Genomic DNA, 26,780 nt, shown 5'->3' on the forward strand with positions numbered 1-26,780 from the left:
TCCTCGGGACATCTGATGGGATGACTTGTTAACGTGTCATTCAAAAGGTCTACTGCAAAAGAACAGCTACGTACATTTCTACAATTTCTAAAAGTCATTGTGACATTCATCATTTACCTTATGTACATATTTTCAGTTTACACACAGTCTCTACATACAGTCACTCACGAGTGACTTTGTACTGTATCTTAATGAGAGTAGTGAATGTGTCATGAGGAATGAGGGACGGATGTGTGCGCCTCTGTGAAAATGCTGATGGAGCATGGAGAGATGAAGGGAGGAAACAATGTTGAGTGTGGATTCGGCTAGCGCCCCGCTGAGCTGTGTTCCTTCTATATCTGAACTGCTGAGCAAACAGAGAAACTCACACAAATCCAAATAAGTCAAAGAAATAAGAGTTGATTTGTGATTAAATCCTTTAATATTCTCAAGTGTTTAAATTGAAGAAAAAACATAAAAATAGCCTTAGAAAACATAACAAAGCTGACGACGCAAGAGGTGCCACTAACTGAATTATCTCCAAAATTTAAAAATAAGTCATAAAGTGGTGTTAACTTGTCATATTTGATTCCATTTGAGAGCTCAGAAAGAAAGAAAGAAAAAAAAAAACAACCACAAGTTACATTTATATTTCTTTACTGAATAAAAAACATCCAGTGTAAAAAGTTTTTTTTTGTTCAAACTTCTCAGCATCCTTCCGGCTTCTGGAATATGATTCTTTACTGAATGACAGAATGAGTTTCTGATGTGTATGTTGAGGAAAAAAAAATCTGATCGCTTAAAAAGACAACAAGCTAAGATGCTAAAGCATTTGAGGTAAAGCAACTCAAAGTGTGCTCTGTATGGAGGACTGCGACTGACAAAACCAAAACAAAGAAATGGCTCAATAGATATATTCATGAATGTAGGTGTAAGTATTTTTTTTTAAATGTGACATAATTGATATTTCTGCTTTTATTTACTTTGCATTTAATTGTCATTGAATCAGACCCCCTATTATTTACTTTCCCATTTCATTTTAAAAGTATTTATTACGTATTTATTTTTGTATAGTTTTATTTTCCTTTTGGATTTTGCAGGACAATATATGATACATAAACAGATACATAAATAAATAAAATAACCTAAATGATTTAATAAATAAAGTGACTGCATTTAAACAAGTATAAATTTATGTCACATTGTAAATATGTAAAAGAATGCAAACATTTAATTTAAGTATTATTTGATGCAATTAAAGACATTTACTTATTTATTAAGCCATTTATTTCTTTAGTTTTGATTTTGGCAGTTTCACTCTTCCATACCGTCTTGTAAAAAAATGTGAACTGATCACAAACAGAGCTCTTTGTATATAAGAGCGGACTTTATCAAATTCTCATTTCTCTTTAATTCTTCACGTTAAAACTTAAGATCAAGCTACTTGGCAACTAATCCCAGCAACCTGCTTGCCATCTTTCAAATTTTTAACCCTTCACTACCACGGGATGGGGAGGAGGGGGCTCAGTTTAGCGTCTACATTATCACACAAAAATTAAGCAGCACTGTCTATTAAGGCTTGCATGAAATCTGTCTGGGTGGAGAGAACTCTACAGAAAGAGGCAGTTCACAACATACTGCTGCTGAGGAGCGATGACCCCCCCAATGAAAATTAAACCAAAAAAAAAAAATTAAAAAAAAATCTAAATATTTGATTAATACTACTCGTGGCATGAGAGCGGGGGGAAGGGGAGGAGCATGTTCTTGCTACCATTTGTTTGCCCTTTGGACCTTTTTTTGGTCCGGTGGCTTTAAACACTGGACGAGATCCACTTGTGAGATGTGTAAAAACTCCAGGCTGACTGACTTTAAAATGAAATGTATAGAACAAAGCTGCCCCGCGCGCGTGACATGTAAACAGCTTCCTCTAACTAATAACGTACAGTTAATGAAACAACTTAATAACATCCCACTTTAAAACTGAAATGTTATGGTCACTCATTTACTTTGGTTAATAAAACCAAATGAATGCTCACTACTCCACGGTGGGAGGAGGATGTAGAGGTAAGAGGTGGGTGCCGTTCTTTTTATATCTTTTATGTTTTAAAGGGGGTGGCGAATAAGCAATCCCTTGCCTAAGCAAGCTTGATTTAAGGCAAAGGTTAAAACATCACTAATACACAGTCTATATCTGGGCCGCAAACATAATACGCCAACAGCTGTGTGGCTACATGAAGACAGTTGGTGACCTTTTATCTGGAATCTGAACAGTCGCATTGTGCATTTCAGCTGTCAAGACTGGCGCAGAAGGAGGGGAGGGGAGGCGGCAGGTTGAACTACTTCAGTGTTTAGACTGGGACTGCTGGTTGAATCAACATCACATTGAGGGGTCCAATTATGATCTAAACATGAAGGATAACATGTATGACAAGTGAAAATAGGAGTAGGAACTGGAAAAATGTGGCAGAATGAAGGTGTCGGTGCAGCGGGCTACAAATGAGACCTGTAAGAGATGGTGGGTATCCTTGATGAGGACAGTTTCAGATTTGGAGCCCTTGCTGTAGTTTGACGGACACCAGCCTCTCTGAGACGAGACGTTAAAAGGGTCAGTTCACCAAGATTTTTAAATCTGAAATAAAAAGACAAGATTTCCCCACTTAACAATCACAGTATCTAGTCCTAGAGATGAAGTAGGATTTATATTTTGAGATCTCTTCCCGACACTTCTGCTGCTAACCCTGAACAATGGAGGTTCAGTGTTTCCTCTCTCAGTGACAACTCAGAACTTGAAAAACTAGAAGGAAATGTGCTACTTGATACTTCACATTATGTTGATAATTTTGGATTATTTTTTACAACTAAAATTCTTACATATTGAACCTTTTAATATATATATATATTTTTTTCCCTTTAGAAACATCTGGCCAGCCTACTTTGGGAAGCCATGGGTGAGTGAGTGAAAGAAATGTTTAGATGTGTTTCAAAGTATTAAAGTGCCATAAAGCAAAATATACGATGGCGTCTGTTACCAGTGCTATAGATGACTGCAACATAACTGTGTATGCTTAGTTATTTATATAGGATTAAAAGGCTGCTTCTGCTTGTTTTTGTTTGTTTTCTATCTTACAATATTCAATCTCATTTCACCACGCTGTGTTGGTAATGGTCTTTCTGTGGATGACTGTAGAGGAAACACTGAGGTGGTGCTCAAATGATTTTAAACAATATTTATAAAAACTCAAGAGCAATGTCTCAAAACAAACTACTCTGTCAGTGATGTCAGTGTGGTCAGATTTTAATTACTTTTTTACATTCCACATAAACTGTCAGAATATCTGTTTCTTACAAAGACATACTGCTGTTAAGTTTATCAAATCATTTGAGCACCATGGGCAACATTTTATCCAGTTGCACTGTACCAAGTTGGCAGTAAAAGTGCCAGTGGGAACATAAAAACCCCAAACTATCTGCCTGACTAGATACCTAGAAGTTAAATGATAAATGTGATTTGGGTGAAATGACCCTTTAAGATTTAAGGAAACCAGGCTGGGCCTCAAGGCACCGGTTCCCATTACAAGTCCCACTTAGTGAAAGAAAAGGGAGGGAGATGTCCTGCGTGTTACAGATTGCTGCTGCCCCCTGATGGAGGTTAAAAAGATACGGAGCGCCTCGTGTTCTGTGGGTAAAAGGAACAAGCACGTCACTACTCCCTGATTGGCTGATGACAGGTGACAGGAAGTGGAGGTAGGTAGCTCAGGACAGGGAATGGCTCCATGTGACCTCAGACATGTTAGGAGCTTAACCTTGGGTGTCAGCGGGATTTAACGGGACTGGACAGGGACAGTGGATCGCTAGCTGGATTAAGAAAAGATGCAAGTGAGTACAGCAGGACTGCATCTCCCCCTTTTTATGTTCTGTTACACCAGAGAGCGTGAACCTTCATGCTCTTTCTCTCTCCCTCTCTCTCACTCTAGTGCCATTAGTATTTCTAACTCTGGTCTCTATTATTGTTTTCACAGCTGGGTCTCCTCCCCGGCCTGCCAACTGACTCAACAGTAGGAGGAGGATGGAGTTGGGTAGGGGTGAGACACCGCAGGGCCATCGGACACACACACACACACACACACACACACACACTTTAGTTTTGTTTCTTGGCCTCCTGGTTGCCGTAACTTGAACCCGTTTTCTTCACCTCTGTGACTCCTATGAGGCGGCGGATAGCTACGGAGGCTGTGGGGAGAACAAAAGAAAGAGTGGAGTGAGCGAGGACGATTTGGGGAAAGAACAAATGCCTTCTGAGGAAGAGGAGGCTGCTGCACTGTTAACCTACCGATGATGAGGAAGATGATAAAGCCGATGATGAGGAGGGGGGAACCGCTTACGGCCACTCCACAAGCAAAGTTGATGAGGGGTGAAAGCAGCAGGGTGGCCCAGAAAAAGAAGTTCAGCAGCGTCCATAACCTGCGAGGAGGGATTACTGTGGGTCCAGGGAACTTTCCTTCCTTGTTGTAGTTTTCCTGCAACGCATCCTGAGAAGGAGAGGAAGTAAAATTGATTTGTGCTGTATGATGATCAAGTGATGTATCAAAACAGAAAGTAGTCAAACAAATAAAGAACTAACCACTCAAACAAAGTCTCAAGGGCCAGAGGTGCATTAAAGGTGCACCATGTAGTTTTCGGGAAGAAACGTTAATCAGAAGAAAAACATCTTCTGTGACAAACTTAAAAAAACTTTTCATTTTCATGACCGAATAAACAAAATAAACAAAATCAACACAATTTCATACTGTTTTACTTTGTTTATATGTGGCAGACCCTGCCACCTTTCTAGCCTCAAACACTGTTCTGGAGACCTTATTTTTCTCTGAGAACAACTTGTTTATTCAGTTATGTCTTTGACTCATTACCTCATTAATATTGTAAATATTACAATTCTGAATTTGGATTTCTTCTCCAAAACTATGTAGTTCCCCTATAAGTGTCACTAAGACAATTTCATAGCATAAAGCAACTATTCTCAAAGTGTGCTAAATGAGCTCTCTCTGTTGGGACATGGAGGGATCACAGATAAGGTTTCTTGAAAATGAGTTCAGTTAATTATAAAACATACATATCATACAATCACACTTCTGCAAAATTTCAAAGTAGAATACTGAATCTGAAAGGTAATTTATAACATCTCGTCTTTCCTGCAATATTTTTTGTATTTCAGAAGCAAAAATCACACAACCATGTTACAGCGCACATGTAGCACTCCTATGCAAAAAGACCTGTCAGTCACTCTCAAATGTTGTGATCTCGTTTACATTTTGATCACAGATTAAGCCGTTAATGGCATTTTCCCCTCAGCTTACCTTCTCCTGGTAGAGTTTATGCAGCCAGTTGGCACACTCCTGCTCATCATCTGGTATATCCTCCACAGGGAACCGCCTGGAGGGTAAAGAGTAAAAAAAGAAAAAAAAAATCATATAGGAATGAATCAATATATGTTTTTGTGTAAGACACAGAAAGGTGCACAGCAAGAAAAGAAACATGAAATAGATGACCAAACAAAAAATTCAAATCAAAAGGTTACTCACTAGACAAACTAATTATCACATTCATTAGAAGCAGAAGATGTAATACAAGTTTCAAGATAATTTCTTCAAGATGACACACAGACTTTCAGTTTTCCTCTGGTCCTTTAACAGAACAGCATAAGAAATATAGTATTGTCTCTTGTGGTCTGTAATGTCAGTTTCTGACCACCAGGTGGCTCTCTCACCTAAAACTCACCTCAACTCACCAGAACACATCATCTGTTGAGTGATTTCAGGCTCCAAACCTGCTTACATACATATAACCATCTCCACTCTGCTCTACTAGAAAAAGTATCCTTATTTATAATGTTTCCACTTCATGTTTATGGTTCATTGTACTGTTCTGACAAAAGACAGTGGCTGCGATCAAACAGTCAAAAATGACTGAATGGGTCTTTTTCTAAAACTCAATGGAAAGCATCAGGAGGTGAAGGAAAGAAAGAAAGCATAGTTCATAAAGACAACGGTGGCATTAAAACAATCTGACTGCAATTATACTAAGGTTGCAAGGAATTGTTGGACAACGACATGAACTCCTTTCCTTTTGTAAATGCACCTTTCTTTAGTGTTGGAGGTCGGCATTTTTCCAGATGCCCGATGTCCAACCAAAGTGTTCCAGGCATATGATGCCAAGAGTAAACAAAAAACTTGGAAACTATAACGAAATGATGTCACCAGATAACAGATGCCATCATACAAATGTTATCTTAGGGCACTTTTAAACTTGTAAAAGTTAAATCCTCTGCCCATTCGTGAAGCTGAGATAGATGGATGTGCCACAAGTTTCAAAGTGTGGGATGCCATTATATCCTTTCCTTTCATAACGGATGGTCCTGTCCAGCCTGTGCTAGAGGAGATAAGAAAAGGAGCATTGAAGCACCTTTCCTTTGCAATTTAGAGAATTAGACCTGCTCTGGTCATGGCTGCCTCTTCCATACTTCCAAGTCATTTCACTCTATGGATGTACAATAATATCAGAACCTCACCTCTATAAGCCAATAAAGGCTTTAAAATTAAATGTCGGAATCTGTAATGAACATTTCTGCTGATATGACCAGCTGATAAAGAAGTTGCTCTAATTAGACTCCATACAGACAGCTTCCGTTTTAGCATTGCGGCAGCTTCTTTGTAACAGTTCCCTATTAGCTGGGCTAGCTGACACGACAGACTGTGGACAGAGCAGATGAAACTGAATCGCATTCTACAGTTTACAATTACGGTTATTTTAATGCACCCAAAGTAAGGAGCGTAATTGTTGTCAACTTGAGTAAACTTTGAATTATGGTCACTTCACTCTGTGGAGAGGCTCAGCAAAGTAGAGGCTGCAACTATGTGATAACCAATACACCAAAATTTGAGATGCTCTGATAACAAAAGCTAATGTCGGAGCTTATCAATCCAGGGGCCTTTGATAATTTAGCTCCAAGGACTGTTTAATAATGGGTTTTGGTACCCTTTCCTAGAGAAGATAAGGGAGCAGGAGCTGGAAAGTTACGATGTTCTCTGCTGCTGGGTGGAAAAAATATGTGCATATATATCAGGATTGGCATCAGCAATCAGCCTATACGGTGTAAAAACTGAACAAGTATTTGCATATTGGGTAATTTGTATCATCCTGTTTCATACAGTTAGAAACCTTCCTGAGCAAAAGAGACTATCTGACCGGAGACATGTTTCTTTCTGAGAGTGCAGTGTGAGACATCCCATTGTGTTTCCATCTCATGTCTAGCTCTCTACTCAGTCGAGTGTCCTGGCCATTAGTGTTGCTGTTCTGAAACCATAAACGTGCTTGGAAATGAGCCAACATTTTGAGCGCTCTTACAGTCTCTCTCATTGTTACGGGACAAAAATGCAGTTGGTCGGTGGCCAGAAGGTTCAAAAATACATTTTCCACTTGAAGAAACTCAGTGCAGCTGGCAGTGTAATGCATCATTATCACAGTAACTGATGATGCAAACGTAAACGGAGTGTATCAGTGACACTCACCTTACGCTCATGTCAGCTTTGTATTTCTTGCCGTTGACGATGCCCAGCAGAGTGGGAGTCTGGTTGTCTTTGAAGTTGAGAGTCACGTCGTACACAGCACTTACTGTCGAGAGAGAAAGAGAAAGATTAAGAACAAAAGACTTATGTATTGAGAGGATCATGAAGGGTGTGTGTGTCTGTGCTTTGTAGTCCCCACCTGTGCCCTTAAGACACTGCAGCGTGGTGGTGAATCCTTTGGTTCGGGGCAGCAGGTGGTATTTGAGCTTGGGCAGGCCTTTACTCTCTGCTACCTGCATACTGATTTGGTGTTTCGTCTCAGTGAAGCGGGTGCCCTCGCAATACAGCAGGAACTGTGGAGGGAAAAGAGCCATGTTAATACCCGCACTGCAGATTGACTGATATGGTTTTTCAGGACCGACACAAGTAGCAATTACTAGTGATCAAGAAGACCGATAACCAATATTTGACACCGAGTCTTTAGTCTCAAATTTTTTAACCAGAGATGGAATGGTTGGGCTGGTTGTAGCTTGGTGATTTTAAACGGCGCCCCACCAGAGAGCGCTAAAAAGTAGCATGTGCCCTTAGAGTTGCCTTTTGTACACAAGTATCTGTACTTTTACTTTAATTAAAGAATGTGTGGACCCTCGTAACCTCTGCATGATACCACTCAGATAGTGCTGTGGGTGGGTCATGGCATGAAACCACAGTGTGGTGATAACAGACAGAGTGCATGGACTCTTGCCACCACTCCACATTACAACTCGGATAGTGTTGTGGGCGGGACACTGAGTAAAACTACAGTGTGGTGACAACAGACAGAGAACAAACGTTGCATGAGAGACAAAGTATTGCATTTTAAATCAATATTCATAGCATCATCTAACCAGAAAAAAAAAACAACACGTCCACCTTGGACAAATGCTGAATAACGACCCCGATAATCCCCCAAGACGATAATCAGTCTATCCCCTGCCTACACCCACACACAACTATAAAGAAGTCTCACACAGACTTAGTGACCTCCTTTCTTTTGTCCCATCCACTACCCTACTTCTGCTTGGTTGAATTACGGATGAAGTTCACCTCAATGTGGTGAACACTATGCTAAAATAAAGTCAACATCTCATCTCAACAAAGAGGCAGATGACAAGTCAACTCAAGAATGTTTGGATTGTTTATCTGGCCACAGAAAAACTTTGTCATTAGTGGTGGCCTGATGCCTGACTTAAAGGGTAATTAGATCAACTGCTGATCTGCATAATCTCAGCTGGTGAACTAGTTAGGTCAGGATGAAAATCTGACGCAAGGTGCTTCACACCATCAGTAAAGGTGTACAACACACAGCAGGACCTTCTGCCACCAGGTAAGATGCCATGAAAGTAAGAAGATGCTTGCTTGTTTACTTAAACAGAAAATGGCTCTTTTGCCTCTCCAACACTGTTTATGCACAGTGGTGAGTCCAGTTCATGAGGTTTCACGGAGAAGAATAAACACATGCCCTCCTGTTGAGGGATTTTAAATACAGCTGGTGCACTGTGTGAACTTATGTGTGTGTTTCAGAACAGAATCCAGCCTACTTAAGAGGAACTAGGTCAAAGGGCAGAATTTGGAGTTCCTCTTTTTTTTCTTGTGAAACCCAAATACCTGACATCAAGTGATTAAAGGATAATTCCAGTTCATCAACTTTATCAACAACTTGTTTTGTTGGAACTTTGTTTTGTAGGTTTAGTGGTTGTTTCTACTGCTAGTATTGAAACCATGTTTAAGTGGACAGTTGAACTCTGGAAACACGTGACACACGTGACACACAGGTTTTTTACATGTGCGCTGTGTTGACTGTATTGACTGTTTTTTTAATGCCTGAAGAAATTAAATAATCAAACTCTCCTTGTTTTCATGACTGAATAAAAAAGTATAAAACACAGGAGGCAAACAGTAATACAGCTTCATGTAAAAGGTCTTACATGCTGAGTTTCTGGTTTACCTTTGATGTACGCATTTGTGTCTTTCTACTGCATAGTCAACCCAGTTGTATTCATGAGCCATTGATTTATAGCCCTAAATGGATACAGGCATTCCTACAAGTCCCTGAAATGATCTACTCACGCCACTACATATCTGTTTGTTATCAAGGTGTTAGTTCTCAGAGTATGTTTCACAATCCTGATTGCCCAACTGGGCTAAAGTTGACTGACAGCAAATACCTAAATATGGTATTTGAGCAAATGGATGTGTAGCAGCATGAAAATGAATCTAAGACAGCTGCCTAACCTTGAACACACACACACACACAGCTTTCTACTACACTCTTACACTCATGCCAGAAGAGAGAAGAACACAGCATGTCTGACATGTACCTACCCACATACATTCAGGATAGTCTTTGAGCCTGGTCAGCCCTTTGAAGACAGTCTTTCGGTCCTCCTCCCACTTTCTTTTGCAGAAGACTATTTCTAGGAAGTACCAGGTCCAGCCAATCAGAGGCACTTTCAGTAGCTCATGTTTGGCTAGCACTTTTGAACTCTAGAGAGGGAGGACAGGTGTGTGTTTTCGTTGACAAGCATTAATTCAGGCACATAAAAAAATAAGAGGTTTAGGTAGAAATGTTTTTTTTGAGAAAAATAATAATTGAAGACATATTTTGGTGCATTACTGACCCCCAGGACGCCATATCTTTCACACATGGTCCAGCCACAAAGGAAGTCGATCTCGAAGTTGTGGTTGAGGATAACGATGACATGCTCTGTTCCAAACTTGTCCACCGTAGCCTGGTCGGTGTATAGGGTGCAGTCTGTGCCTGACCACCACTCCAGCAGCATCACCAGCTCTGCATGAAGACGATAACACATTAATGTAAGTGATACATCCTGAAATGAGTCGTAAATGTAATGTCTGTCTGAGCCCCATCTGCCACAACAACATAAGAATTTCATCTACTTACGACTCCAGAGGGAGTAAGAGAGTCTGCAGTTGATTCTGCGATAGAGCTGCTTGTTTATGGGCCAGATGATGCAGGTGCAGAGCTGAATGAAGTTTATGATGAGGCCGCTCACCACAAACACAAAGCCCATCAGCAGCTGCAGGATGAACAGGCTCTTCAGGTAGGCAAGAAGAGCCATGGCTGAGGAGCCTGGAGAGGTGAGTAGGCTCCTCTCTATACACTACGACCAACCTGAGGAACAGAGGAAGCAGTGCTCAGCGATGAACAACTTAACTGAGAGATATGGAAATAAACAAGCTCAAAAGTCAGAGAAACTCGACAAGACAGCAGTATTTCTTACCACGGTGGATCCTTTTACAAGCCGCGTTTACACGGTCCTTCAGCCAATACTACAGACCTGATGAAAACAGGAGAACGGAGGATGAGGAGACACTAAACATAAAAGCTTGCAGTACAGTGTCATTATTTAATAAAATGCACTGTGCCTGTTTCATCAAAAAGGACAGGCGGAATCGTGTTAGTGTTAGTTCTTAGTGTGGGTGGCAAGTTAACATGCTGCACAACATGGTTAAAAAAACCATCATGATGTGATTGTTATTTTGACAGATATTACGATTATTTAATGATTCATGAATAGAAAGCATGATTATCTTTGCATCACAATTTTCATTTTTACATTAAACAACAGAGCTTTGTGTGTTTTGCAGCTTTTGCAATTTTGGTATTACGACATTAGATTTCTTTGGAAATTCGATTGATTGTGCAGCAGTACTACTGTACTATGGACACCTAGATAAGTCCAGATATCTTAATAAAAACATTTCATTTCACTTTCCTACACAAGGAATTAGGCTTAAGCACTGCAATAAAACCACAACACCAAGTAAGACGTTGCAGCAGTAAACTACTAATACTTGTGTTTATAACTTTTTAGTTTTATGCGTTATTAACATGAAGGTCACAATACACAGGGACGGTATCATAGCTGATAAATGCATTTATTTAGATCAGTACCAGCTGCATTATAAATCCTGCTTATCTATTTTAGTGGTTCTAGACTTTTGATAGGACAAATCACAGAGATGTGCAATATCTGCATATGACTGATAAATCATCGGGCCAATATTGGCATATTTCAGCATCTGGTTTGATTTATGCTCTGCCAATAGAGAAGAGGAAGAAGAAGAAGAAGAAGAAGAAGAAGAAGAAGAAGAAGAAGAAGAAGAAGAAGAAGAAGAAGAAGAAGAAGAAGAAGAAGAAGAAACAAAAAAAGAAGCACAGCATGCAAAGCAAAACAGGTTCCACCAGAGTTTGAAGAGGACAGAAAAAGTGTCCTAACACAGCAAGTCTTACCACAGCTGCATAAACTGTTTTCTATCAGCCATGAGAAACAGTTAATGGAAAAGAAATGCGCATCCCTGTTTGTAACATTTTTGAAAAATAAAATAACTTGATTAATACCTAATCAATCATACAAAGGCTAATTAGTGACTGCATACTCCACTAATGACAGATCTGTTCCCAGTGGAGAATTTTAGGTTTTGTCTAAGCTTGTGCAAGTTTCCTCCAAAGGGTCAAACACATTCAAGTCAGGTGAACTGGAAACATTTAATTTCCCCCAGGTGAGGATGTGACTGTGTTTGTCTGACTCTTAGTGACAGGCTGGGAACCTGTCCAGGGCCTTTAGATGTTTGAGCAAAGCATGCTGGGATAGACTCCACCTGTCCATGCTGTTGAATAAGAATAAGCACATACACAGAATACATGGATGGGGAAAAGACCGGTCTGTATTATTCAAGCAACCACCACAGACAAGTTTGTTTAGGACAGGTGCACATGAGATGTTTTCAGAGACAACATCTCATATTACACAGTGTAGTGGCCAGGAACCCTCTGCTTGTTTGATGACTGTTCAGGAAATTGGAGCGTTTCTTTTTTCATTAGAGGTGAAAATTACTACAAATGAGCAGCATGAGCAGCACAGACTGTCCAGTCTTGAATGGACTGATCCAACATCTGCACCCAAGCCCATTAAAGTGTAGGTCAAGCCAACCTAAAGCTGTTCTGAGAAACATGTCTAATCTGAGTTAGTCTTTTGCAGATCTGTGTAACGACACCCAATCCACTTCAGGACTGTCGACTGGGCCTCCACCTGACCGTGTCTTACACTGTAACTTTCTCCCTTTTGTATAGGCTTCAGCTGAAGTTTTTTTATTATTATCATTGTCAATCAAACTGCAGAGTATTGTCTTGATCAAATGATTAGTTGCTTTTCTTCGTCATTCATTACTGTAAATGAAAAATGTCCAGGTCTTGACTGTATATCCCTTCTTTTGGCCAACCAACATGTCATTTTAGGCTCAGTGATGAGCATTTTTTTAATTATTAAAATAAGATAATCCTTTATTAGTCCCACAACAGGGACATTTCATCGTTAAAGCAGCAAAGAGGATTGGGGAAAAAAAGAGATAAGCATCAACAAAAACACAAAATAAATAAGTAAATAAAATACGTAAAAAACAGCCTCAGGTCTATTGATTGTGGAGTTTAAATTGTGTCGTGCTCCCAGTTATGCTACAATTAACAGTGCAGTGCTAGCTTAGCAACATCAACATATGTACAGTCACCTGCATTCACTGCTACAACTGTGTCAGCAAACTGGCAGAAAAGAGACCGTCTGGTGTTTGTTCTTTAGAACAACAGCCTGCATGCTAGACAACAAGGGAGAGACAGAAACATTGTGTGCCTGCGTGTCACGCTGACAAACACAGACTCTCTCTTGTTCACAAAGTGTATGTAATGACTGCTTTCTCGTGTCTTGCATGTCTTTCACAAATGCAACTAAATAAAACAAACAGCAATGGATGCCAAAAACATAAACAAACCTCCATCATAAATAATAATAAATAAATATGGATGACCAGAAATCCCTACTACTACTTATTTCTAAGCAATCCATCAATATCTATAGCCATCCTTTACCCAAAGTCTTCATCAAATTTCCTTAAAATACTATGTCAGCTAGAGGACAAACCATCAACCTTAAATTAAGCCATGTAGTTGACACAAGGCCAGCTCATTGTGAGTAGGCAATAAGTCTTCTCCAGTGTGATAAGACACTGTAACACAATATAGAGACTAACAAAGTGTGAAGGAAATGGAATCTTATACGCACAACCACAGGACTTCAGCCCTGTCTATTGAGCAAAATGTGTCTAAAAATGTGTAGTTATGACACAGTGAGGTGTTGAAATACTGCTATGTGTGCATGTGTGTCATCTATCGCCTGTGCGATCGGATCATCAGTCCAAACATCCACAGTTGTCTCTGCATCATGTTACAGATATGACCTTTGTTCCTGGTGGGAGTGAGTGACTGGGGGGGTTAAAATGACAGTACAGCACATTTCACTTGTGGCAAACTGTGACATATTTTGGAAGGATGGTGAGCTTTAACACTAAAGAATCAAAAAGAGCAGTGTGCCATAAATACACAGTACAACAACTGCCACAAGTGACTTTGATCAGGTCCCAGAAAGTTAATCAGCCTGACAGATTTTTTTGTGTATTTGTTTGTCAGTGTAATCTACTGAATATGACCTTTGGCCCGGAACATCAGATGAATTAGTAGATCAGAAGTATGGAGGACTTAAACTGCCAAAATCAAAAATACATAAAGGAAATTTAGATGTCTTCATAAATAAGCAAAATTTTATTAGCTTCTGTATTTATTTACCTTTGTGTTAATTCATCGATTTCATTTGTTCTGCCAATTTATTTATCAATGTATTTTTTTAAATGTACTTATCTATTTACATATATTTATGTATTCATTTCTATATTGTCTTGCAAAATGAAAAGAGGAAAGAATAGAAAAATAAATTAATACAATTAATAAATAAAATATTGGAGAGAATTTTGTCGTTTTCTTCTTTAAAATGTACTCAAACCACTGAATCAATCAAAATAGTTGGAGAATGGACAACTAATTGATCCTACTGTTCAAATGCAGTTTTTGATTGATTTTGGTTTGTTTTGTGTGTCTGAGTCATCACATTGTCCATGCACATAATTAATTTGTAGATATTTGCATTTGTTGATTTACTCTAAAAAGATACACAGACTTGGAAGAAAAAAAGAAAATTGCTTCAAGCCAAGTAATTAGCACTTTGGTTGGTACTTTAAGGTCTATTCATTTTTTATTGGTTAATTTGACCAGGATGATGCAGGTAGACATTGTTACACTTAAATAAAATGCAACTGATGCATTGTAGGATGTCTAGCAATTGCTTATTTGCAGTCCTTGCCCCTCATTATTTTTTTGGAATAAAAACACTAAAAAAATACTCAACAACTTTTTAAACCATCTGCTTTGTGTTGTTTGGCCACAAGCGGCCAATGGAGAAGTTCCCCATCCAACCTCTGTTGTGGCAACAAGCAGCAACTGTGTGTGTGTGTGTGACCGCTCAGACAGACAGATTTGCAGACAGGCCATGAACTTTGTTCTCATTTTCTTCCACACTCTCTTCTTTCTTTCTACTCTTTCAGCTCCTGCCTCAGGACATTCATGGAGTCAGTCAACTTTGAACCACAAATTTTCACTCAAGCTGAAATTGAGGTCATGATTCACAGAGCCTAGAGAGAAGTTTGTCTTACTACTAACTTGTGCACATTTGTGTCACCTCTAAATACTGTGAAAATTAATTAACCATCAGCACTCAACATATCTGCTTCCAGAGATGGTCTTAAGTCGATGACCAAGGTCTCCAGAGAACTTTGTCAAAACCAATTTAAGAAACGTTTTCTTTATCTAAAATAAATCTCATGAGAACGTTCTTATATCATTTTTTTGTTATTTTGTTGAGCTGCACAGCATGCAGGCTATACATTTCATAAACCAAGTCAAAACTGACTGCAAAGGAAGTAGAGAGGGGCAATAAAGACTGGAAAAGCAGAGCTTAAGTCTAAGGCTCTCAATTTTGCTGCCGACTGTCAGTGCATTCCACAAAACTACTTTTGAACCAGATGCTGGTGGAACCATCTTTACTAATATCCAAGCGCGACTAAGAGTTCGACTGACAGTGGCATCAAGAGATTGATCAGAATGATGCCCTGTGGTTTGCAAAGATTCTAGAACTGGACTATGAGCTCAATGCACATTTTTACTTTACCTGACAATGTGTTTTGCCACATGATGAGCAAAATGTGGAACTAATAAAGGGTTGGTATAGGAGTTTAGTGTCACTGACTGGGCAAGGGAGTGACTATCATATATTTCTCATATTTGTTGGTTAAGTGGCCTGATATTGTGGCACGCACACAGCGCTTTAACATACAGACACAGACGACGCTGTCTTTGGGAAGACCAGCTCGCCAGTTTGGCAATATTTCAAGTTTGAAGCGCTACAAAATGGCGAACCAAGTGATTCGAACGGGCTATGTGTTATTTTTGCCATAAGCAGATGTTGACTAAACAGGGCAACAAAAAATATTTGATGTCTCACCTCATTATCGTGCACAGTTCGCAAGTCTAACCTAGCGAATGAGCGGCTATAAAATCGTCTATTGCAATGACATCAACTTCAAGATAACTCGAACCTCAGCCCAATGTTTAGTGTTCATACAAACTTAGAAAAATACCTTTTAATAATATAGGCACAAATCAGTGAAGCACATGACAAAATGAAATACTGAAGTCGACCCCCTGACTCGAAAGTGCTGACTCTGAAAATCCTGATTCGGGGACAGTCTCACTTCATTGATGTCAGGGAGTATATCGTTTGCTTTTTGCACCAAACTCATTATAAAAATTATGAAGTCCAAAATACACTACTCAAAATTATTTAGGGATACTAGGATATTTTAGCGTTTGACTTGACTGATTCTGCGACAAATCTGAATTGTCATTTTGTGTTTTGTGAATATTCATTTCATTTGAATGTTATTGTGTATCTATGCACATAGACACCCACGTCACAATATGCCCAACTAAAAGATTTTTACATTCTAATGCAAAATAAAAACCTTTTTGTGTAAATTATCATTGTTTACTTTCAGTTAAACTGTGTTTAAGGTACGGAGACTGTAGAAGACTTTTTGCCCTGTACTGTGAATTAAACTTCCCTTGAGCAGAAGGTATTTGGGGTCATGGACGTGTGTACATAGCTAGTGTTGAAATTTGACTTCCCTTTACACCACTGTTTCACTCAACAACGATTTTAACCACAGTTAAGGGTTAGAGCCAGACAAAAAAGTGTTTTTTAAACACTGCAATAAATAAAAATCCCATAAACTGGTTATCAAACTGTTCATTATGGGTATGTGTCAGCGCTCCCTGGTAAACAAACTAAAAATATGTAATACTGATCGGCTAGCTTCACTGTAATACCAGTCTGTTCTACTCCATTTGCACAAGACAGGAGGGCTAAATGTCCTACAGAAAACACAATACATATCACCTGTTACAAGGTATTTACAAGCATAACCAAATAATGCCAACATAAATGTTTCTATATACGTGAGGTCAATAGATAAACAGTTCTGTCAGCCCAAGTGTATCAGTGTTTCATTTCAGCCATTCAGGTTAGTAGTAATGTAGTCAGACGAGGCATTCAAATCCCAATTTGATCAAAATGTTCACACTTTAAGTCACTCCTCAAAACCCTCATCAGACGATCACAAATATTAAGCTTCAAACATTTCATCACCACAGCGCACTAATTATCAGCCTCTTCCTTGTGGGATTAAATGATGTGGTTTAACCAAACTTCAGTTGTTCTCTTTTTCTTTTTGTCAAAGACAGAATAAAATCAGCTCAGAGAAACAATGTGTTTGACCACGAAAACAACCCGGAGAAATCCACCTCCCTGTGGGTGCAGGGCCCACTTGCAGCCCCACTCAGCCTAGTGGAAAGATTAGAGACGATGACTGGGTTAAAGCTGCTTAAGGCCGGACAGCTGCTTCTGCTCTGCATCACCTGAATACAGCTTCTACGGCCAACAAATAACCACTGCTTGGTCAGAGTCTCCAACATAAGACTGTTGAAATGTCCATTAGAAGACATTAGCTAAATACTGGAAAACCTCAGTGAAAAAAGAAAATCACATCTCGGCAGGTACCGCAACTTTGCAAAGTCATTTTATCTCTGACAACTTAATTTGACTTGCAAAATTTGAAAGGCTGATGCCCTGCAGTGCTATGCTGACTTTTCTCTCTTTCACAAGTTGTAATAAATCTGCTGGGGCCCATCCTAGCCTAGCCAAGCCACTTGTATTGCATTTAACTTACCAGTAGACATAGTAGGCCATTGCCATGACCACCAATGCCCCACAGATCCCAGTGAAGATCATCACAGCACTCTGGTTCAGCATCTTGGCTGCTGGTTCTCTCACCGAATCAAAGCCAGAATAATAAAAACCTAGGCCTGCAAAGAGCAGTGGGCAGTCACAGGCTCTCCTGCTTCACAGCCATAATAATCCCACAGAACGAAAGAGGGAGATTATGATGATGACAGCAAGAACACAGACAGATCCCAGATCCTGTCGGAAGAACTGCCTAATCAGCACAATTTACTGAGAACCAAATGACATAAAAGTGGGATCTCTTGAGGGTGCGAGTGCAAAAAGACGTTCAAAAATCTCCCAAAAGCCCCTGTGGATTCTTACTACAGTCCACCAATGAATGCTAGAAAGTCTGAAAGATGGCTCACTTCTGGAAGGAGGGAGGCACACATGTACTGTAAGCAGTGTCTTACATGCATTCCCATCCTGTAATCCACTGGATCAGATTAGTGCTGATTAGCAGGCTATGGGCACCCTGGATATGTCACATTTCATTAACATTAACAAAGACGAAGGCCAGGCTCTCCCATACCAGCGTGGAGTTTGCAGAATGGCATCTGTTACACCAAAGGAACCAATCACAACATAGATTTTGATGCCTCACCTTGCCATTGGCCAACTGTTAGTAACACTTCGTATTAGGCAGACGTGACAAGATCGAACAGAGGGCCAACAGTTTCCTTAAACAACCTCTTCAGGTGTGTTGCCAATCTGTGCTTCCTTTTTCACAAGTGTAATTAGGCTGCATTAACCCAAAGACAAGAAATCACTTTTTTCTGTACTTAACAGACCTGCTCCTAGGATGGTCCCTCTTTCCTGATTTGGGAAGCATTTCTTCCAACCTTAGTGTGTCCATGTGCATCAAATTGGAGTGTGGAAGTGACATGGAGGCCAAAAACTATATTTTGATTTTTATCTCAGAGAATTTAAAAAACATGTTGACAGCTGTATCCAGTAATTGAGTGACAAGGAAGGGCAAACCCATCTATTTAAACAACTGCCAAATGGAGCATTAATAACAAGCAGTAAAGGGCAGCATTACGGTCTTGCCACATCTTGTCTGTCCAATACAAAGAAGATACACAGGAATTTTATCATGTTGTCACAACAGCAGTGCTTGCATACAGCCATATTTTCTCACAAATAGTATGCAAGTCACATACTATCGGTTTCAGACTTACTGAAAAAGACTTGTCCCGTATTAGCGTACTAAACCACAAGGAGGTAAGGGAATTTTGGACATAGAATTTTGGTCATAAAATAAGAAAACACCAACAAAAACAGTGAAAAAAGCTCAGTTATCTCCAATAACTTTTCCATCTAGCTTTTCAATTACACAAAGATGTCAATAAAGTTGTTGATGCCTTGTCAACCATAGGAGGGTTAAGGGGGAACCAAACCTTCAGGCTTTCAAACACAGTTCAATCTTGAGATTACAGCTCAGTTGAGAATCAGTACTCTGTAGTACCCACATAATTTGGTTGATGCCCTTAAAATTATAGAATTTGGTGCCTAACCTTGACCCTCCTCTCTCATAGTTCTGGGCAGTATGACCTTAAAATAATCCTGTTAGTCTTTGGCCATCGGCCGATATGTGATCATATTTGAAATCTCCTCAAAAGCGCTTCATAAATGTTACAACTGGGCGACAAAAGAAAAAATACTACAATATTTTTGACCAAATAGACCCTACTTCAATATCATGACAATTTTGTGAGGTACAATATGAGATTTCTGATAAATATTCATCATGAAATGTGGATAAAATGACAAAGTAGGTAAAGACAAGTATTAGAACAAGTCTGATAGATATCGTATTGGCTGGAACCCTACTTTCTCCTCTTTTTGACAGTACCTTGAAACAGTATTTACAACATGTCTGCTTGGTTCACCCACACAGAGATGAAAAACAGAGCTGGTGGGAAAGCCAACAAAAGCCTCTGGGTTCCTACACAGAGCTAAAATCAAATGGGTGGTTCAGACAAGCTGGCAGAGAGATGCATAAATAAACTCAAGGGTTTACTGAAGCAAATAGGTCAAAGGTTAGAGTACAGTCCAGGGGCTCTGCCATGGGGCATCAAAGCCAAATATAAAAAGAGATAAAAATACATTGTGATAGCTGGACAATGAAGGGCATTCATGTTTCAAAGCATGTAATGCTTTCCATCCTGCACCACTGTGCTGCTGAACACTCAGGCAGGCCACGTGTGATATTTTAAAGCCACACCACCAAACCACAACTGCAGCCATGTTCCCCTTTCATACTGACAAAATCAATACAAAAACATCCAATAAGATCTGGCTTATCTATTCGTTAGAAAAGGCAACAATCTTCCTTCATTCTGGTCAACTGATTCTGCAGTAGCCAGGAGTGTTTATCTGCTCCAGCTCCCATCAGCAGTGATGGAGATGCAAATTTTCCACCCAGTTCCAACACAATGCTTTTATAATGTATATTGAAGTAAAGGATACTGGTGCGCAAATACCTTCCTCGACTGTCTCCATTGAATCAACACTTAAGCATCATTCAGTTGTCATTGAGTCTGAAAGCGAGACTCAGGGAAAACAACTTAAAAAGTAGCTGCTATAACATTATCACTGTACCCAAGCCTTGCATGTTCAACTGTCAACAGAATGACGTCTCACTCTTTCGCATCTTCCATTACTGGCTCTGGAAAATATAATGCCTCTAATTCTGAATGTTATTGTTTAAGAGACGGTTACCTGCATTCTGTTTTCAGAAACTCAAATATTAAGAGTTTAAATAGGGGTTTGCTATCTCAGAGAAGACAGAAAGTATTTAACAAATAAGACAAAAGGCCCATGTAGGACGGCCTTGCATTACTTAAACATGGTCACAACCCTGCTGTGGATGCAGCCATAGTAAGACATGATGAATGATAAGGCTCAAGGATACACAGGGTGTTTCTTGTTGTAAGCAATAAAATTGGGACTAGGGGGAAGTAGGAGCAGGGGTTAATGGGTTAAACTGCTGGACCGCCCCAGTGTTGAAAGGTCAAAGTAGCTTTGCAGTTCACCAGATTGTCACAAAAATGATCAGGAGGTAAATTTTTTGACAGCGCTAGCATGTGTTAACAGGCCAAGATGGCACCATTCCGATAACAGCTTATCTTTGTATGTATGTCTCAAAGTCCTATAGAGCAATACTTTGACATAATTAGCTGATAAAGAGTTCAGTAACTTATGTGCAAACAGCCATGTCACTGGACTTCGAACAGTTTTTCAATTGCCACATGCATTTATATGACTCATATTATACAGCAAAATACTTGCACAACTCTTGTAGGACATTGCAATTAGTTTGACACTTTGGTACCCTCCTCTTGTTCTGGATAATATTTCCTCACCAGGCTGATGCTACAAGGTTTTGAGGTTTTCAGTTTTTTGTACATTATAGTAGAGACACATTTTTTCTGTGAAAAACCTGGATATCAGTATATCAGCTGATGTGTTGAGCTGATTTCTTGCAATGATCGCTCAAATGCGGTTATCAAAAACTTATACTGTGTCGGGATAACAATAAATTCATTGTCCAAAAAATCCATCAGAGCAATGAAATTGTAAACTTCATTGGGAATTTAATAATTATAAGTTACCTCAAGCATCTTTTTCTGCATCATAATCTTGCCAAAAAACTTTTCATATGAGTGCATATCGGACAACATATATGCTGATACAAAATTTCTGTAATTGGCCAATATATAGACCAACTATCTCCAATGGTAGACACACAGTCATAAAATCAGTTGCTTCATGTTTTATCTGATTAATTGGGGATTTAAGTCCCTGCAGCCACGATTTCTTAGAATGCTGAAAGAAAAAATTAGACACTAAGGAGCTAACTGTCTCAACAGATATTAAAAGATTGTAATTTAGATAAGCTATTTGTCTTGGTCGTTTATCCGATAACATCTAACAGTTCATTACAATAATCATTATTCACTCATATTGTGAGCAATAAAGCAGTCTACACGTCTCCTTGTCAAGGTCTGTTTCATGCAGACACACATACAATATCAGTATGGATATAAATATACATATTTGAGCTTGATCGATATACCTGTTGGCCATTGTATCAGCCGATACTGGCCTGTCACAGATATATATCGATATCAGAAAGTCTACAGTTTACAAATCATAACGCTTCATTATATATCTTTGTCACATATTTTTGAGGGATCATGGTGAAAAAAATTACTGAATAACAGAAGACATATTCAAGGTTCCTACACCTTCTCCATAGTCAAATTCATGCAGTTTTCATGCTTTTCATGCAACTTACACCCGTGATAAATGACATTTATCAACATACATATATACGAAGAACAACAGCATCACTTAAAATGAGACATTGTCGTGCTATGACAATCAAAATTATTTCCCTGAAAGCGAAACAAAAAAAGTTTCATGTGTCAAAAGTAGACTCTGCAGTCTATATAACCTGGATACCGCCATGAAATACTGCAATATTTTGAATCACTTTACTGTAACGCAGCTATTAAAAAACTTGGAAAAGACAAATGCCACATGACAAGATAACGCCATCCAAAATCTAAAGACAACAAACACAACAGCTTGTCTAATGTCACATATATTGCTATGATATTGACAATACTGCCAAGCTCTGCCTTGGAAACACCACAAGCACCAGTATGAACTCTGTATATCGATATTAGAATTTCCCACTTTGCCAATATCAGTATCAGCCCCCAAAACTGAGTAGTCAGTCCCTCTCTTCATATTCATAACTACTGTCCACCAAGACCAAACACTGTGTCCATCCTGTTACAGCATAGGGCATGAACAGTCCTCAGCATCAAAAATGATCACTGCTAAACATCAACATATTCCTATTTTTTTAAAAGACCCTGCTGGCAAAGCCCTTGTCATGAACGATCACTGTAATACCACTTGCCTTGAAACGCTCTGCTCGCCTGGTTGGGTAAAATTAAGGTTGAAGCCAAAAGTTAGGACTGACTGAGAGAGAGAGAGGGGGGGAGAGCCGCAGCCTTGTATGAACTCCAGTAACCTCACGTCTGGATGTGTGGTACGACATTTTCACGCAGGTCAATGTGGAGTCACCTGGTCCACTTTGACGTACAGCGAGGCACGAACGACTTGCACTTTTGTTTTTTTAATGCACCCACAAACACTTTGCCTACTCTGGCACACTGTGTGCTACTTCTGTATACTTTTCAGCTCCATGCCCCACCTGAATAAAAACGGTACAAGTGGACTGCATGTACAAGTGCGGCGAGGCTAGCTTTAAAAAAAAAGTAGCCAGCATGAACCTTGCGTGACTGGGCTTATCTTTAGACACATGTCTTAAAACTGCGGCCGTAGATTAAGATCAAAGTTGCCAACACACATCCTCACACACCTCTGCTTTTCATAATTAAATCAACAAATATGTCCTGCCACTGCTGCGAGAAACAGCAAATAAGTTAATGACAGGAGGCTAAACCTGACATAAGTGTGCAACTCAGCCAAGCAGCACAAGGGCAGAGTGAGCTGCTAGCGGTGCAAGCTAGCATGCTAAGTTAGCTAAACCAGTGTAGCTAGGGTAATAATTGTATTCATGGGGGTGAGGGGGATGGAGTCGGCTGTTTTTTGAGTTGTCCGGCCACTAAAGAGTGCCACATTCACACGCATTCATTCACTAAATACACAACTGACCCGCGTTTCTCGCTAACGGCATGCTAAGCTAGTCAGCGAGCTAAAGCTAGCAGTCACAGTAAGTGTCAGGACTCTGGGCTTACCTGAAAATGATTCACTCGGGAGGCTGCGAGTCGGCAGATTTTCTTTTAGACTTGCTCGCTGCTTTCTGGCATCCAAGGGGGGCGTAGAATAACCCTCCTCATAGAGCCCTTCTTGTTTTCTGTCCGATTCCTGAAACGCAACAAAAATGACTTAAGCTAGTGCGACTTGCAAGAGCGCTATTGTTTGTCGGTTAAAGAACCACATTTCCTCAAAGCTCATCTGAAGGTAGCATCGTGCCCTACATCCGGTCCGGCCCCTCAGTCATTCTCACACAAATAATTAATATACTCTATATTTACAAGCAGAGGGCCTCTGCAGCCCCACACCAGCCGATCAAAGTACTACAAGTACATATTAAAAGTATATTTACTGAAATGGCATTCCCCAAAAGTGTGTTTATTTAAATCTACTGATGCCCTGTAGCCTAATTTAGTACATTAGTTCAATCATACAGGCTCTCCTTTGAATACGTGAGAATTTCTATGTTAATATGTATTTCCTTATTGTCTCAAAACACATCAGTTATTCGTAACGTGAAATGCAAACTGCATGTTATCCACAAGTAACATGTTTTGCATTATAAACAGCACATATGATATAATTTATAATCATTGTTTATGTAGCACCTTATATAAAAAAAATTTAAAACAAAAACAAAAAAAACAGAGTTTACTGTTCAAGCAAAAAGCAGAAACTCAACTCAGGAAGTTAATGATTAGAGTAGACAGTCAACGGTCAAGCCAAGCACAAGGAAGAATGAGAAGGCAGAACATAAAATGTCCAAACTGAGTTATTACAAGTTAAAAGGAATAAAAAGTGACAACACAGGCAAAATCGAAGACAAGGAAGGGAGGAAGAAGAAAGAAAATAAAAGCTAAATGAAAAATAAGATAGAAATAGATCATTAATTTTAAAATGTAAATACCAAAACAGAAAAAAAATAAAAAAAAAAATAAAACTATTAACAGCTTCCTTTTGTTGTTCAGCTGAAAATCAAATAATTCTGAAAACCTTTATTTAACGCCCTAGATGTTGAATATTTCTTTCCTGACATTAGAAGTGTAATAATGCATTAAACATAAACTTAATGACCAGAAAATGTTCTACTACATCTCCTAACCCTATACATCTAGTGTCATGTCACTGCAGGCAGTTCCTCAGTAGGTGTGCATGTGTTTCCAACTTTAGAGCTCTTTAGCCCTCTGCTGGTGTTTCTGCAAAGCTGCAGCGTGGTAGTGTGGTGAGCACCAAGGCTTTTAATGGGACAGGTCTGGTATGTTTGTTGATCATCTAGGACTGAAAACTGCCTAAAATCAAACACAAATAAAGAAATTAATTAATTAATTAATTAAAAGTATATATACCATACCAAATCTACCAAAAGTAAATGTAAGCATGGATTTATTTGTAAAATGTGACGTCAATTGGTATTTCTGTTTTAATTAACGTCTGTATGTATCCCTCTATTAATGCACTTCTAATTAACCTCAATTTATTTATGTATTCATGTATTAAAAATAAATAAATAAATAAATAAAATGGTAATACAAATTAAATCCCTAGGGAGATAAATAAAAAGTCAATCAAATACAGAGGAAAATCAGTCATCTCAATCTATGTGACATTTTACACATTTATTAATGCCTGAATTTATTTTTAGTATTATTTTGTGTCCAAATAATTATTCACCTATTTATCTAAGGTCTTACTGACATTCAGCCACTAAATATGGACCCTTCAAGTGGTTGTCAGTTTGTTGCACTACCTAACGTTGCTAACACCAGCTACACCAGCTAAGTGTAAATGTTGCTGGAAAAAAAGGGTTAAAAAGTCATATAAATGTAAATGTATATTTATGTAAATGATTCATTCACAATCATAATAACATTTGTCAACATGAAAATGCTATTAATATGACCTTTAATCCATGTATCTATTTCTTTATTTTTGCTTTTTTTAGAGGTTCTGTCCTCCACGGTTGATACCTTCTTTCCAAACTGTAAGGTCGAGACATGAACCCACTCAGGATGCCGTTGGGCAGACATGTTGGCCTGTCTGGTTAATTGGGTTAATGCTGGCTATACATGCTGTGGATTAGTGTTGACAAAAGAGAGCCGTCACCTGGTCCTAATCACACATTAAAGTAAGTACTTGGCAGCTGACTTGTTTGCCTTTCTTCTTTATGTCATCAAGCTTTTTTTAATATTCACTTTCACATTAAAATCAACTAATCTGCCCCCCCCATCCTCTTTGCTGCTACATAAATAAGATAAAATGCAGTCATATATTGTCTAAGCAGTTTAGTTGCATTTATTTTGAAATCCTTTATTTTTTAAACTGAGCCACTTCTGTTAAGTCTATAGGTTAAAGTTTTTTTTTGTTTTTTTTTTTTTAAGTAAATTGGCGTTCACTTGTCCAATATTGAGAAATAACACAGGTTTAGTCTTTGTTTTTTATTCCAGATACTTTTTCAATTTTTTATATGAATGACCGAAACTACCAAAATAAGTCAATAAATAAGTAAATATGTCATTAACTGTAACAAAAAGAAATTAAAATTAAAATTAAAAATGAATAATTGAATCAAAAACATCAAAAAAACAAATGAGAAATATCTAGTTAATAAAACAATAAAACAGAAATATCAATTTATGTAACATTTGATTATATATGCCAACATTTAATTTGAATACCAATGTCGGTGCAATTAATGGCATATTCATTTATTGAGCATTTTCCTTTATTCAGTTTTGATTTGGGCAGTTTCACTCTTCCATAATTTTATCCCCTCTCATCATCATCCCATTCAACCTGAACTTGATCTGGAATTTATAAGTCCGTATTTTTGTTTGGGCAGCTGTGGCTCAGGGGTGGAGCCAGCGTCATTGTTGGAAGGTTGCTGGTTTGATTCCCCTGGTCTACATGTCAAAGTGTCCTTGGGCAAGACACTGAACCCCAAACTGCTCCTGATGTGATGTATGAATTACTGTAATTCGCTTTGGACAAGAGTCTTCTGAATGCTGTAAATGTAAATCTTTTATATGAAAAAATGAACAGTCGTCATTTGTATGCTGACAGGAAATTGTTAGTTAATTAGTTCCCTCATGTAAACACCTGGTAGAACAGGTGCTCTAATATGCTCTATCAGTAAAAAGAAATATTTCATACATTTGAT

At 38.8% G+C, this 26,780-nt stretch overlaps 1 protein-coding gene across 2 annotated transcripts; it reads right to left on the reverse strand.

Moving 5' to 3' along the window:
• Nucleotides 1-398: 398 nt before the first annotated feature.
• On the reverse strand, nucleotides 399-23,850 carry agpat3 (1-acylglycerol-3-phosphate O-acyltransferase 3). 2 transcript variants are annotated; one of them, XM_037109635.1, is made up of 10 exons: nucleotides 23,605-23,850; nucleotides 10,826-10,882; nucleotides 10,486-10,716; nucleotides 10,202-10,371; nucleotides 9,906-10,067; nucleotides 7,741-7,894; nucleotides 7,545-7,647; nucleotides 5,334-5,409; nucleotides 4,310-4,508; nucleotides 399-4,209 (listed from the first exon to the last, which is right to left on the reverse strand). In XM_037109635.1, exons 3-10 carry the CDS (start codon nucleotides 10,661-10,663, stop codon nucleotides 4,118-4,120), a joined length of 1,134 nt encoding a protein of 377 aa, XP_036965530.1. In that variant the 5' UTR covers nucleotides 10,664-10,716; nucleotides 10,826-10,882; nucleotides 23,605-23,850; the 3' UTR covers nucleotides 399-4,117. The 2 variants fall into 2 exon arrangements, with proteins under 2 accessions (XP_036965530.1, XP_036965531.1); XM_037109636.1 differs by lacking the exon at nucleotides 23,605-23,850 and adding an exon at nucleotides 22,761-22,827.
• Nucleotides 23,851-26,780: the final 2,930 nt, after the last annotated feature.

The sequence above is a fragment of the Acanthopagrus latus genome, chromosome 9 (assembly GCF_904848185.1).
Source record: "Acanthopagrus latus isolate v.2019 chromosome 9, fAcaLat1.1, whole genome shotgun sequence".
Taxonomy (NCBI): Eukaryota; Metazoa; Chordata; class Actinopteri; order Spariformes; family Sparidae; genus Acanthopagrus; species Acanthopagrus latus.